Here is a 12,469-nt window from a genome sequence, read left to right on the forward strand (position 1 = left end):
TCTTCCTTCTCTCTGTTACAACTTGTGAGATTCTGTTGCCAGGCAACATGACGAGAGCATTTTCAATTAGTATGGTCCATCTCACTCAAAAAGAACTGTCATGGGGTCCAAGCTATTATGGCAGACCTCATACATTTGTTGTTGCATGGATGAAGTTTATACAGACAAATGATGCTAAATAGCTTTTGGACAGAACTGGAACACAAACCATGGATTCTTTCAGGAGAGACTATTTAATGAAGTAAAGATAATTGTTTATTGCAACAGCCATAAGTAGTCAAATTCTGGATTTGGACCCGACAGGGTTATGGTGATCGAAAGGCATTTGTCCTGAGTAGCATTAAGATATCTCCTTCATGAAGTCCTGGCACTTGTGGTGATGGTGGCTGATGACTTTGCTGAGCCTGGAGACTTTGATAGGACTGATAAAATAATGATTCATTCATCCATTATCCAACCGCTTATTCTGTCATCGGGCCGTGGGCCAAGCTGGAGCCAATCTCAGCAGTCAATGGGCGACAGGTGGGGTACACCCTGGACAAGCCGCCTGTTCATCGCAGGGCAACACAGAGCCAGACAACCAGCCACACACACACACTCACACCTACGGGCAATTTAATAGGCAGCACGGTTTTGGTGGTGGGAGGAAGCCGGAGAACCCGGAGAGAAAGGACACGGGGAGAACACGGGGAGAACACGCAAACTCCTCACAGAATGGCCACAAGTCGGAGATGAACCTGCGACCACCTCGCTGCGAGGCAACAGCGCTTACCACTGCACCACTGCGCCGCCCTTGATAAAATGATGAAGTTAGATAATTTGCGAATACAGAACCAGTGTTGTGTCAGTGTGACAGCAGGGAGGAAATAACTTGAGATTTTGAGAGAATCACATTTACTGGTACTGGGAAATAAATGTCTACATTGTAAAGAGGAAAAAAATAATTGCATGATAGTCGTTTGCTTTGTTGCATTTTCTCGTACGATGTTTTTTATGTGGTGTCGGAGGAGACTTCGACATGCAGAGTTTGAGGATGGCAAAGGGAGCAGTGATGGGCCGAGTTCGAGTCATCTGATTTTGAACCGATACCGAGCCCCGATCCGCTATGGCGTGGCGTATTTTCATCACTGTTTTCAATTGTAATAAAGGTGGTCTGTATAAATCCGCCTGACGTGTTGTCCCTGACGATGAACTGCCTTGACCAGGATGCACCCTGCCTCTCGCCCAGTATAAGCAGGGTTCGGTGCCACCGTTACCCTGCACAGGAAAGTCTCACTGCAGATGGCAGATAGAAATTGGGAATTACTTTGTCAAAGTGGAGTTATTTAAGTTTAAGGAAATGTTCCTATTGAGCAAACAGCTAAAATGATGTATTTTCACTTGCTTGGGATATTGCAATTGACAAATATATATTATGCGATCCTATTGTTAAAGCGAAAAATCAAAATCTTTAAAGCAAAGCACTGATCATCCCTTTACTGTTTCTGTTGTGTCCATAGTCTGTCCATAGAAAGGCACTATATATGAGTTGGAGGTTTGGGTACTGAATCTGTGGTGGCTTTATTAATGTGGACGGTCACAACACACCTCAGGAATGATTGCATGCATTACACCCTAATAAATCATGCTGGTGCCTCCCTGGGTGCTGAAGGCACAGTTTGCGCTGTGGGAGACGAGGACTTGATTATTAGTGCGTGAATTAGATTATCAGATGGGGTCTGCCTCCTCTGTGTTGTTGGTGCTGCTACCGATGCCATTACCAATATGTGATGCTCTTTCTTTTGTTAATGGTTGCTAAAAGGAAAACGTCTCTTACCTCAGGGCTTTTGTCTATTTTCTCTCTCGATGCTGGAAGGAAATGTTGGATTATTAGGTCTGTCATTATACGGTCCAAACAGACTTTTAACCCAGTGCCTCTGAAAGCAATTTATTGTCACTGGTCACCATCTCACTTACACACACACACACACACACACACACACACACACACACACACTAATGAGCAGTAGTGCCATCCTCAGGGTGTTGCACTTCTATGTGGTGCCCCCTGTATGAAAAATTCCCTCCCCTAAGAGTCACAGGAAGAATGAATGGCTATAATCAGGACGTTCACCCACTTACTCTTCCCAGGAAGACACGCTTGTTATTCAGTGTCAATCTTCTCTCCTTCCGCCGCTTCTCTCTGTTTTCCAGCCTGCATTCTTTCACCTCTGTCCGCCTGCTCTTTCTTTCTCTGCATCTTTTATCTGAGCTGCCAGGCTCTGTATCCTCACGCTCTCTCTCCCCCTCGTGCCCTGCTATTATTTTATCATCTGCTCACATAATATTCACCTCTTCTCTGCTGATTCATTTTCCATAAATTTAAATTGTTTTCCTCTTTGGCTCCAATGCTGCCAATGCTGCACTGTCTTTGTTTTTCATTTAGTCCTTATATATATATACTATACAGACATTTTGTATCTGAATAATTATGAACACCATATGTGGGGGTGTTGGTGGCGGGGGGGCATGTGATGGGTGGTGGGTGAGGTGTTGGGTGCTGGTGGGACGCCGGGCTGGCCCGCTGTGCCCCGTGCCGCTGCACTGGCCTTGGTTTCGTCGGCTGTGTTGGTGACTGTCGCTCCCGGGCCCTGGTCTGGTTCTTCTGCATGTGGGGCCCCGGGGGGGTCGTTCTCGGGTGCTGTGGTGGCTTGGGATGATCTGGGGGGCTCGTGCTGCCGTTGTTGGGCCCGGGATGGCTACCCCTTTCTTAGGTGGAGGTTTCATGCATGCCAGGCCCACTACTCCAGCACCTATTGAAACTCGATTTGAGAGTTAACTCCGCCCACAGATCTCTGAGTCACTGGAGGTTGCTGGGTTAGTGTCTGTGGCTCTCACTATTCTCTCCCTCTTTTTCCTCAGTTCTCCTGGGAACTTGATGATCCAGACTTTCCTCTAGACACTGATGAGAACTTTGTGTTCTGGGATCATTCTTGCATTAGCATTTATAGTTTCATATAGCACGTCTTTAGTCATTGCTTTGCTCAGCTGCCTAATGTATATGTTGAAAATCACTGGATGCAGTGTAAATACATTATGTTTTTGTCTGCTCCTGGTCTCGTTGTCTTTCTATCACTCTGTCTCCCTCTCTTTGTTTTTGACTCTCTTTCTACCTGTCCTTGTCTCTGTCCCCCACTCTGCCATTGTCTCTTTCTACCGTTGTCCCTCTCTCTCGCTCCTTCTCAACCCAACCAGTCAAGACAAATGGCCATCCATTATATGTCTTGGGTTCTGTCCAAGGTTTCTGCCTGTTAAACGTTTTTCAGGCAATATTTCCGTGCCAACATTTCGGTTAATTTGGGTTCTGTCTTTCCCCACAGGTCTTTCCCTGCCAGATCATAACTTTCTGTTATGATCTGGCACTATAGAAATAAAATTGAATTGAATTGATTAGAATGAATGGTGACGAGGTATACTCCTTGACAGAAAAATGTTCAGGTTTGGCCGTCCGGGTGTGGAATGTTACTGTCAGCATGAGAGTGGAGCAGCCGTCATCCAGCTACAGTTTCTCATCAATGAGGTAGGCATCCTCAAAATAGTCAGCATGCTTCTTTATTACTCCAGCGACGCATCTGTACTCAACAGTCAGAGTTCTGTCTTACAAAGAAAATGGAAACCATAGGGAATAGAGTTGCTGAGAAAACTGTTAAAGGTCACATATTATACAAAATACACGTATTCAAAGTTGACCAAAAGCAGATGCCCCTGGCCTCAACAGGTACCCCAGACATGAGAAAGAATATCCTGTTTTTACTTATTTTGTATTCAGGAAATATTTGGTGCCAGTCAGATTTGTGTTCACACAGATGGTCTATGAGGTACCGGCAGACCAAATATACTGTGGCCCAAGTGGTTATGGAGGCAAAAACCTGGGCCCGTCCGGCGTCTCAAGAGTGGAAAGCAGTGAACCGCCAATGCTGTTTAAAGTGAAAGCTGAAAGTTGCTGACCTCGACTGGGGATATTGTCAGGCAGTGGAAAGAATACTTCAAGTATCTCCTCAATCCTGTTACCATGCCTTCTATAGAGGAAGGGGGGGTGACATTTGCCCTGAGCATCTTAAGTCTCTGGATGTGCAGGGATTGTCTTGTTTGACATGTCTCTGTAATATCGCATGGCAGTCAGGGAGAGTGTGGCAGACTGGGGTGGTGGTTCCCATTTTCAAGAATGGGGGCCGGATGGTTAGCTCCAACTACAGTGGGATCACGGTTCTCAGCCTCCTGGGAAAAGTCTACTCCAGGGTGCTGGAGAGGAGGATTAGATCGATAGTTAAATCTTGGATGCTGGAAGAACAATACAGTTTTCATCCCAGTCATGCAGCATTGGACCAACTCTACACCCTCCATCAGGTGCTCGAGGGTTCATGGGATTTTGCCCAGCCAGTTCACATGTGTTTTGTAGATTTGGAGAAGGTGTTTGACCACGTCCCTTGTAGTATCTTGTGGGGCGTGCTTCGGGAGTACGGATTGCGGGGCCCTTTGCTGTCTGGTGCCTGTATTATTGAAATCAGAGTTTTGTCGCATTGCCGGCAGTAAGTCAAACCTGTTCCAGGTGCGTGTTGGACTCCGGCAGGGCTGTCCTTTATGACTGGTCCTGCTCATAATCTTTATGGACAGAATATCTAGGTGCAGCCAGGGGCAGGAGAGGGTCTGGTTTGGGGACGACATGATTTCATATCTGCTTTTTGCAGAGAATTTAGTCTTTTTGACTTCGTTGAGCTTGGACCTCCAGCATGTACTGGGGCTGTTTGCAGTCGAGTGGGTTGAGGATCAGCACCTCCAAATCCGAGGCCATGGTTCTCGACCGGAAAAGTGTGGTTTGTCCTCTCCGGGTCAGTGGGGAATCTTTGTCCCAAGTGTAGTTCAAGTGTCTTGGGGTCTTGTTCACGAGTGAAGGAAAGATGGTGCGTAAGATTGACGGATGGATTGGGTCAGCGGCTGCAGTAATGCAGTCATTGTATCGGTCTGTCGTGGTGAAGAAGGAAAAGAGCATAGCTAAAAGGCAAAGCTCTCGATTTACAGATCAATCTACGTTCCGATTCTCACCTATGGCCATGAGCTTTGGGTTATGACCAAAAGGACAAGATTCCGCGATTACAAGCGGTCAAAATGAATTTCCTCTGCAGGGTGGCTGGGTAGCTCATTCACCAGGGAGGAACCCGGAGTAGAGCCACTGCTCCTCCACATCGAGCGGAGTCAGTTGAGGTGGCTGGGGCATCTATTTTGGTTGCCCCCTGGATGTCTCTCTGGAGAGGTATTCCGTGCATGTCCATCTGGAAGTAGTCCTCGGGGAAGACCTAGGACATGCTGGAGAGACTATGTCTCTCGGCTGGCCTGGGAAAGCCTCGGGATCCACCTAGAAGAGCTGGAGCACGTGACTGGAAAGAGGGAAGTCCCTGTTGAGACTGCTGCCTCCGAGACCCGGCCCCGGATAAGCGGTGGAAGATGGATTGATAGATGTAATCTCTGACACACCACCTGTACAAAGTGTAGAATCATTGAGGAGAGTCATTTTACCAAGGTCCCTTGGTATCCGTCGGCCCACACCCCTATTCTTAGCAGTGTCTCAATATTCATCGCTTCTGTCTTGAAAGCACGAAGACTCAAAAGCGGTAGTAGCTGTAGTTTCAACAAAAAATACTGAGTACATATTATTTTTTTCTCATGCTCTTATGCTTTCTGCTGCATAAGGATATTGTGTGAGTGTATACCGGCAAAAGCATTGAAAGTGTGTTGAAAGTGTTTAACATGCCAGATTGTATCTACAACTCACCAATTACCAGGCAGTTCAGCTAACATCGGCAGTTCTGTCTGGATGCCGTAATAAACAACCCCCAGCAGCACACCTAGAGGCCACAATAGCAGTTCTTTAGCATTTTGTTGATTGACAATTTGAAAACTGTGTCTGTGTGTGTGTCAGCAGCTGCGCGACTGTGACTCAGCAGCTCAAACAAACCCTCAGGGCCACACAAAAATAAAGTTTTACTTAAACTCTCAGCATTTCCACACAAATGCACTAATTGTAAGTGCATTTTCACCAAATATTACTTAATTGATTGACAATAAATATCCCAATCAGTTCTGATCTTAAAATTGACTGATTTGTTTTTAAGTAAAGATGTCTGTTTTTCATTATGTGACATAATTTTGTTAATGCAAGTTTAACTTATATATAATTATAAAGTACAGTTCAGCTTACGTTCAAGATCTGAAATTCACCGCCATTGAAACAGTACTGAAGTGCAATAATGATTACCTATAAACATTAACCTCCTGAGTCCTGAACTCTTGCATGGCATGCGTCTTTAATTTCTCTTGGCTATTTGGGGTGATTGAGATCTAAGGAGTGTAAAACTATTATTATTATCTTCAATATATTATATAAATATATTATTAATATAATATTATTTAGTCATTACATAGGTACTGAGAAAAATGATGGCAACATTAAGAACATTTAATTTGACTTTTGATAGAACAAATAGTCACAATTGAAGAATGATCTGCGAAACTCTTTATTTGGTGCCAGAATTTGGTATGGGGGGTCTGGACAACCTCACACCCAATGTCCACATATGTGGACACCAGGTGCCAGGAGGTTAAGAGTTCATTTCTTTACCTGATCATCACTATTTAGCCTTTGTAGATACTACTTTACCAGTAAAATACTAAAGTACTATTAAGGGAGTGCATATTTAGTGCAGCTCAGGAAATACAGGAGTTGTCCTCCAAAAGGTTGATGGTGTGAAAACCATGGGTAGCCTCTGGCATCATTTTGACCTCACATAGAGAGTGCAGCTTCTAGGTGTATTCAGAGGACAACTATCATAAGCTACATGTATTTTGGGGAAGTTACCCTCTTACTTCTTCTTTCCTGTATGTTTTTGTGACAGGGTGCGCTGGTGAGCGCTCTGTCTGATGACAGCGTTCACCTGTGGAATCTGAGGCAGAAGAGACCAGCCATCCTACACTCCCTCAAGTTCAACAAAGAAAGGTAGACTCCGAACGTTAAAGACCGTGAGCCGACCATCTCATCAACGTACTCCTTTTCATCAATGTACATTTTTCAAATGTGTCTGCGCGCATTCAAAACTGTGCACGGGGCAAAAGATGTGACAGAGAGGCAGAGGCTGATGTTCTCCCTCTCTGGTCTTGAACTAAAGACTTGTTGTTTGGGTAATTTGCTCTGCCTATACCAGGTCTCTCCATTAGAGGGTCACAGGGTTGAACATCTGAGGATTATACCAGAGTGGTTACACACTAAAAACACATTCACATGCTCGACAAATACACAAGCAACAAAAACACACACTGGCTCTTTGTATGTTAAAATCCATCTCATTTATCTGATGCCTTTCTCAGACGAAGCCAGCTGAAGAGGCTGAAGGAAGCTTAGATTCAATGTTCTTTTAGGAACCACTAATTTTAGTTGATCATCTATAAATTGTTCTTGATATTTGTCCTATCCGGTTTAAAAGCATACAATTTGAAGTAACTTTGCAGAGATTCAGGGGAGTCTGCTGCTTCAACTAGTAGAGATGTTAGAAGGGGTGAAACAATGTATTTAAAAAAAAAAAACATATTTGGGATTTTGCTTTACTACTTCTGCCAGTTGTATGGGATATGATCCAGTGGGTACGCACAAAGAATGAAGGCTTTACAAACATAGCATGCAAAACAACCATGAAAGCATCCTTCCAAAACTAAGTTTTTTTCTTCTTCTGCCAATGTTGTCAAAGTACTGAGATGCAAGATGAGTCGTCTGTGGAATCACCTTACCTCCAGGAAGTTGGTGTCCACTGTCTCCTCTAATCATGCGTGCCATGGTTACCCATCAGAGTCAATCATGTCAACAGTCCAGTGATCTGTCACAGGGAAAAGTGTGGAACGAGTTCAATGTCAGGCCCTATGATCTGCGACAGCACTGAAGTGATGGACAGGTGGCCGGCAGCAGGTTGTGTTGTATTCTTGTGGTGGCGCTCGACTGCCTCTGACATTTAGTAAGCACCGCTGTCCAATGGGTGACCTCGAGGCATAGCAACGGAAAGGAGCGCAGACTGGTGCATCTCAGTAAGGTGATGGGATGCGAAGGAGGAGCTGTAAACGTTTGTGACAAAACCATTAGCGGGTGATTAGAAGGGGTTTGCCATGGAATTGAATGGGAAAGAGAGACAGAACTAAAGCTCGAGGGGCGCTCTCCTCTTTCCTTCATCTCATTCCATTAAAATAGAAAAGATGCTAAAAGACTTGAGGCTCATAAGTTAATGCTAGTATTAGATCTCCGAGTATCGGTCACATTTCTATGTACAAATATGACCACTTGGAATCACTTAAGTTAATAACAAAAATAAGTTTCAATTTTCTATTGGTTGTCTGATTTCCTCCTCCACCCTAAAGACACACAGATGAGGTCAGCTTGAAGTTTGTTTGTTTGTTATGTGTTTGTTCTCCACAAAACACACACAAAGGAAAATGATAAGAATTGATTGGATGGAGACTCAGTACATGCTTCTGAAACCCAACTTTGTTTTGGTCATACTATTCAAAATACTGGGTGTTTTTTGTTTTTTTAATTTATTTATCAAAAACCTGAAAATGTTTCACAATGTTTTCAGCAATGGAGGGGAATTAGTTTTGCAATCAAATCAAATTGAAATGTAACATTTTAGAGGTTTTATATATAAATTGTACCATGTATGTTTATCTGTTACATAACAGTAACAACATTGTGCCATGAATCATGGCATCATCTTGATTTGGTGCTTTTTTATGTTTCCCATGCTGATTTATTTTACTGGAATGTCCTATTTAATGCTTTTCAATGCAATTATTTCTGACAAATGTGCTATGAAAATGCTAATTCACTTTAGCGCAGAAAAATTAGCCACAATTTCTTTTCTTCTTTGATTCTTTATTGAGGCAATACACGTCTAATGCTTCGAGTAATAGGCAATTGTGTCTCACATTGGCTTTTGAATTATGTCCAAGCATTTGCAGATCAGACTCAATTTTCCATTTCTGCGAACTGATACAGAGCTCCGTGGTCGTCCTGAGTTATGATAGTAATAACTACCCTGAAGGAGCAGTTTTTATCGTTAATAGGATCATCAGGGTCTTGTTGGGTCCATCTCATTTCAACTCTCCTCTCAAACATTCATCTGAATCCAAAAGCAACAAATATGCATCTGTCTTTTTTTTACATTTATATTTACATCTTTTAAAGATGTTTACAAGTGTAAATTGGGTTGCGTTTCCAAATGTCTTTTCAACAGTAGCACTGTTTAGTGTCTTCTGGCGATAATAATGGCTGCTGAGGTGAAGCCAAGACACGGTAAAGATGGATGTTTTTAATACAGCGGTGTTGCAGGAATGAATTGGAGGGATTTGTAAAACCAATTAAAGTCACCGACTGCCACTCTATCCTGTCTAACATTTGTCTTTGCTCCCTTAGTTTCCCCTCATTGACTGTTTGTTCAAAGCTTGACTTAAGCTCGTCAGGGTGTAAAGGACAAAACAGCCATTTCCGCCATCAACAAAAGGACAGCCTTACAAATAGATCTGCTGTGACATCCCCCAAACCGGGCGCAACAGAGAAAAATCCCCAAATGCTCTCGCTGCATACAGTACCGGTGCATTACCATTAAAGGGGATTTTTTTCTTTTCCCATGTTTCTACACTTCTGATTTGGTGGGTTTGGGCCATTATCAACCCCAAAACAGCTAAATTAACCATCCAGTCAATCCTGCGTAGTTTGTGTAGTTCTATAATCAAGTACAGAAACGCTTCTGGAAGAAATCTAACTTGCTGTGACGTCACAATACGAAAACGTGCACAAGATGCTCATGCATCCACATTCATTGTATGTAAAAGTTAATTTTGAAATAGGCCCCATTTAAGATTTCTTAGGCATTCTGGCACCTGAGTGCCCATTCCAATGCAAACAGATCAGATCCCTTCTCCCCTTCTTTCTCTACGTTCTAGCCCTGATCAGGATTTGAGTTGATGGGTGAAGGCAGTGTGGTGGAACGCTCTCAGGCATCAGCATCCATTCACATTTGATCACTGGGAGAAAGCAGAGAAGGGAGATGTGGAGGAGTTGAGACAGACTGGGTCTCAGCCAGAGAGCAGTGAGTCAGTATGTGGGTAGGAGTGTGGGAATGGAGGGAGTGCAGTACAAATCCTGCCGAGTCATTGTGGCGTAGGACGCTCGCTTCACCTCTTGGCCTCACAGGAATGCGCTGTAGATGCTGCCATCAGTGAAGGATGATATGATGGAAGATAATAAGGGGTTTGAGTCAGCGTCACCCACATATATGCATGCAAATGTGCACATAAAAACAAAACAGACCTAAACTCCATGTTACTTGCTGAGTTTCAAGGGTTTTAGATTTCCTTTCTCCTGGAGTAACTCACTATTAAACTTTTAAATAGCCCGAATTTCAAGTTTGATTCCAACTGTCTTTTATTAATTTAATTTATTAATCCTAAAGCGAAATTCAGGCACATGCACACTAATAGGCTGCTATGGGGAAATTACAGAGAGTAGTTACAAGCACATTTAGTACACATTAAACACACATATATTGGAATGACAATGCTGCACTGGGAATGTGCGAGGATTGTTTCTCAAGATGATAAGGATCCAGGCCAGTCCTGGGAAGCTGGGACCACTGAGCAGTCCAGAGGGCAAAGGAACAAGAACAGATGAGCCAGAGAGGGGTGTGTGTGCAGTTCTTGTGTGTTGAGTCCAGTAAGAGCCACAGAACACGGTAACCTGTCCTTGGTGAAGATGTTATGGTTACAGAAACAGATAGGGCCAGCTGCGAGGTGAACTCTCTCAGAGGGGGAAAGGGCGGAGGGAGACTGGGGAGCAGAACATTTTTCCAATATTCAGCCAAAACAAACTAATTTTGCATGACTGAAATAGGCAGTTGATCCTTAGTTATTCTTTATTTCAGGAGCCAAGGCGAGACTTCAGTTCCTCCAAGCCTGTGCCAAGTCCAGAGATCTGCCAATACAGTTCTACCTGCTGGCGTAAGATGGTATCCATTCTTTGCCGTTCCTCCGCGGATTGATCCCTGAGCTAACGGCTCAGGTCCTTGATTCGGGCCACCACACGGTCACCCAAATCCCCGAAAAGCACCTTTAGATACATGGTCAATTTACCAAGAACTTTGAAAGCCGCCTTCTTGGAGACTTTCCGGTACACCAGCGCAACTCCTATCCCAATTAGCAGATGTCCAGCCACCAATAAGCCAAATAGCCAAATATCTTCCATGTCCTCTACAGATTGGACCGCGAGGCAGACAACTGTCCATTTATCCCAGGCGTCGATGGTCCTGCCGCGAGGGTCCCATTTGGGCCGATCGACTCACCCGGGTTGCCTTTCTTCAATGGAAAATATGATCAATCGCACTGTCCTAAGAGACCTAATCAGTTCCATGATTTTAGTTGACATGAGCGCAGCAGGCAGCGGGTCCAAAAAAAATGTCGGAAGGCAGATGGGGGCAGGAGCAGAGAGAAACACATCCGTCCTCTAATATATATATTATAAAACATGCTGAAAATCCTCTTCTAAACTGGTCATCTTACTGACACTGAAGTGACTTGAGTAACTAAATAACTAAAATTATTAGTGCACTGATTACTGATGCTGAGCTGCTGATTTAAGATTATTCCCAGTTTTTTTTTTAACTCTCTTTCCTCATCATTCCAATTTAACCTTCAAACTATGGGAAAACCATATCGACTACTTAGAGTCATCAGGAAGATGAATTGATGTCTATATTGTTTTAAATGTGATTAAGGCACAGGCTTGGATTGATTGTTACAAACCTTTTTGTTTGTTTGTTTAGAGAGTGTTTCTGTGTCTGTATGTGTGTGCGTGTGTGTGTGCTTGCAATAGTGCAGAAATGTATTTCAATATCGTAGTTACTTTTTATTAAGCGTTCGGTCATTGTCTTTATCCAAATCAACATTTTCACTCACTACCAACTTGTCTCCTTTAAGATCCAACTGCACTGTGTTTTGATCCTTTTATACAAACCTATTGCATCAACATGAAAGCAGAGGAATGCAAGTACTTTTTTGATTTATGTGCAGAATATTAGCATTATATTTATACATGATCAACCATCATAATGAGCTTTGCTAATAATATTCCCACCATCATTCTTTTATTCATGTATACAGTCTAGAACTGCGCTTCTTGAAATGTTCCGTGGAATAACCCTTGTTGTAATTTGACGCTATGCTTTACATAACATTAACTTATTTTTAAATTGTAGTCATGCACTTTAAAACTTATCTTTCTTTTTAAAGTCATTAAATGGAACCTTTTTTCACATTCCCATGATGCTCTGATGTTGACAGTTGTGTTTACAGTTCATTCCTGTAAATAATGGCATTCTCTAAAATGGCTGTAATCTTTATT

The 12,469-nt window shown here is 43.2% G+C and overlaps 1 protein-coding gene across 1 annotated transcript in view; it reads left to right on the forward strand.

Annotated features, from left to right (window-relative positions):
• Window positions 1-12,469, forward strand: part of stxbp5a (syntaxin binding protein 5a (tomosyn)) — a 76,118-nt gene that overhangs the window by 24,276 nt on the left and 39,373 nt on the right. The window contains exons 3-4 of the mRNA XM_068753566.1: window positions 3,478-3,559; window positions 6,930-7,030. Of these exons, the coding sequence (XP_068609667.1) occupies window positions 3,478-3,559; window positions 6,930-7,030 (183 nt within the window). The remainder of the gene's footprint in view (window positions 1-3,477; window positions 3,560-6,929; window positions 7,031-12,469) is intronic.

This window comes from Brachionichthys hirsutus, chromosome 20 (genome assembly GCF_040956055.1).
Source record: "Brachionichthys hirsutus isolate HB-005 chromosome 20, CSIRO-AGI_Bhir_v1, whole genome shotgun sequence".
Lineage (NCBI taxonomy): Eukaryota > Metazoa > Chordata > Actinopteri > Lophiiformes > Brachionichthyidae > Brachionichthys > Brachionichthys hirsutus.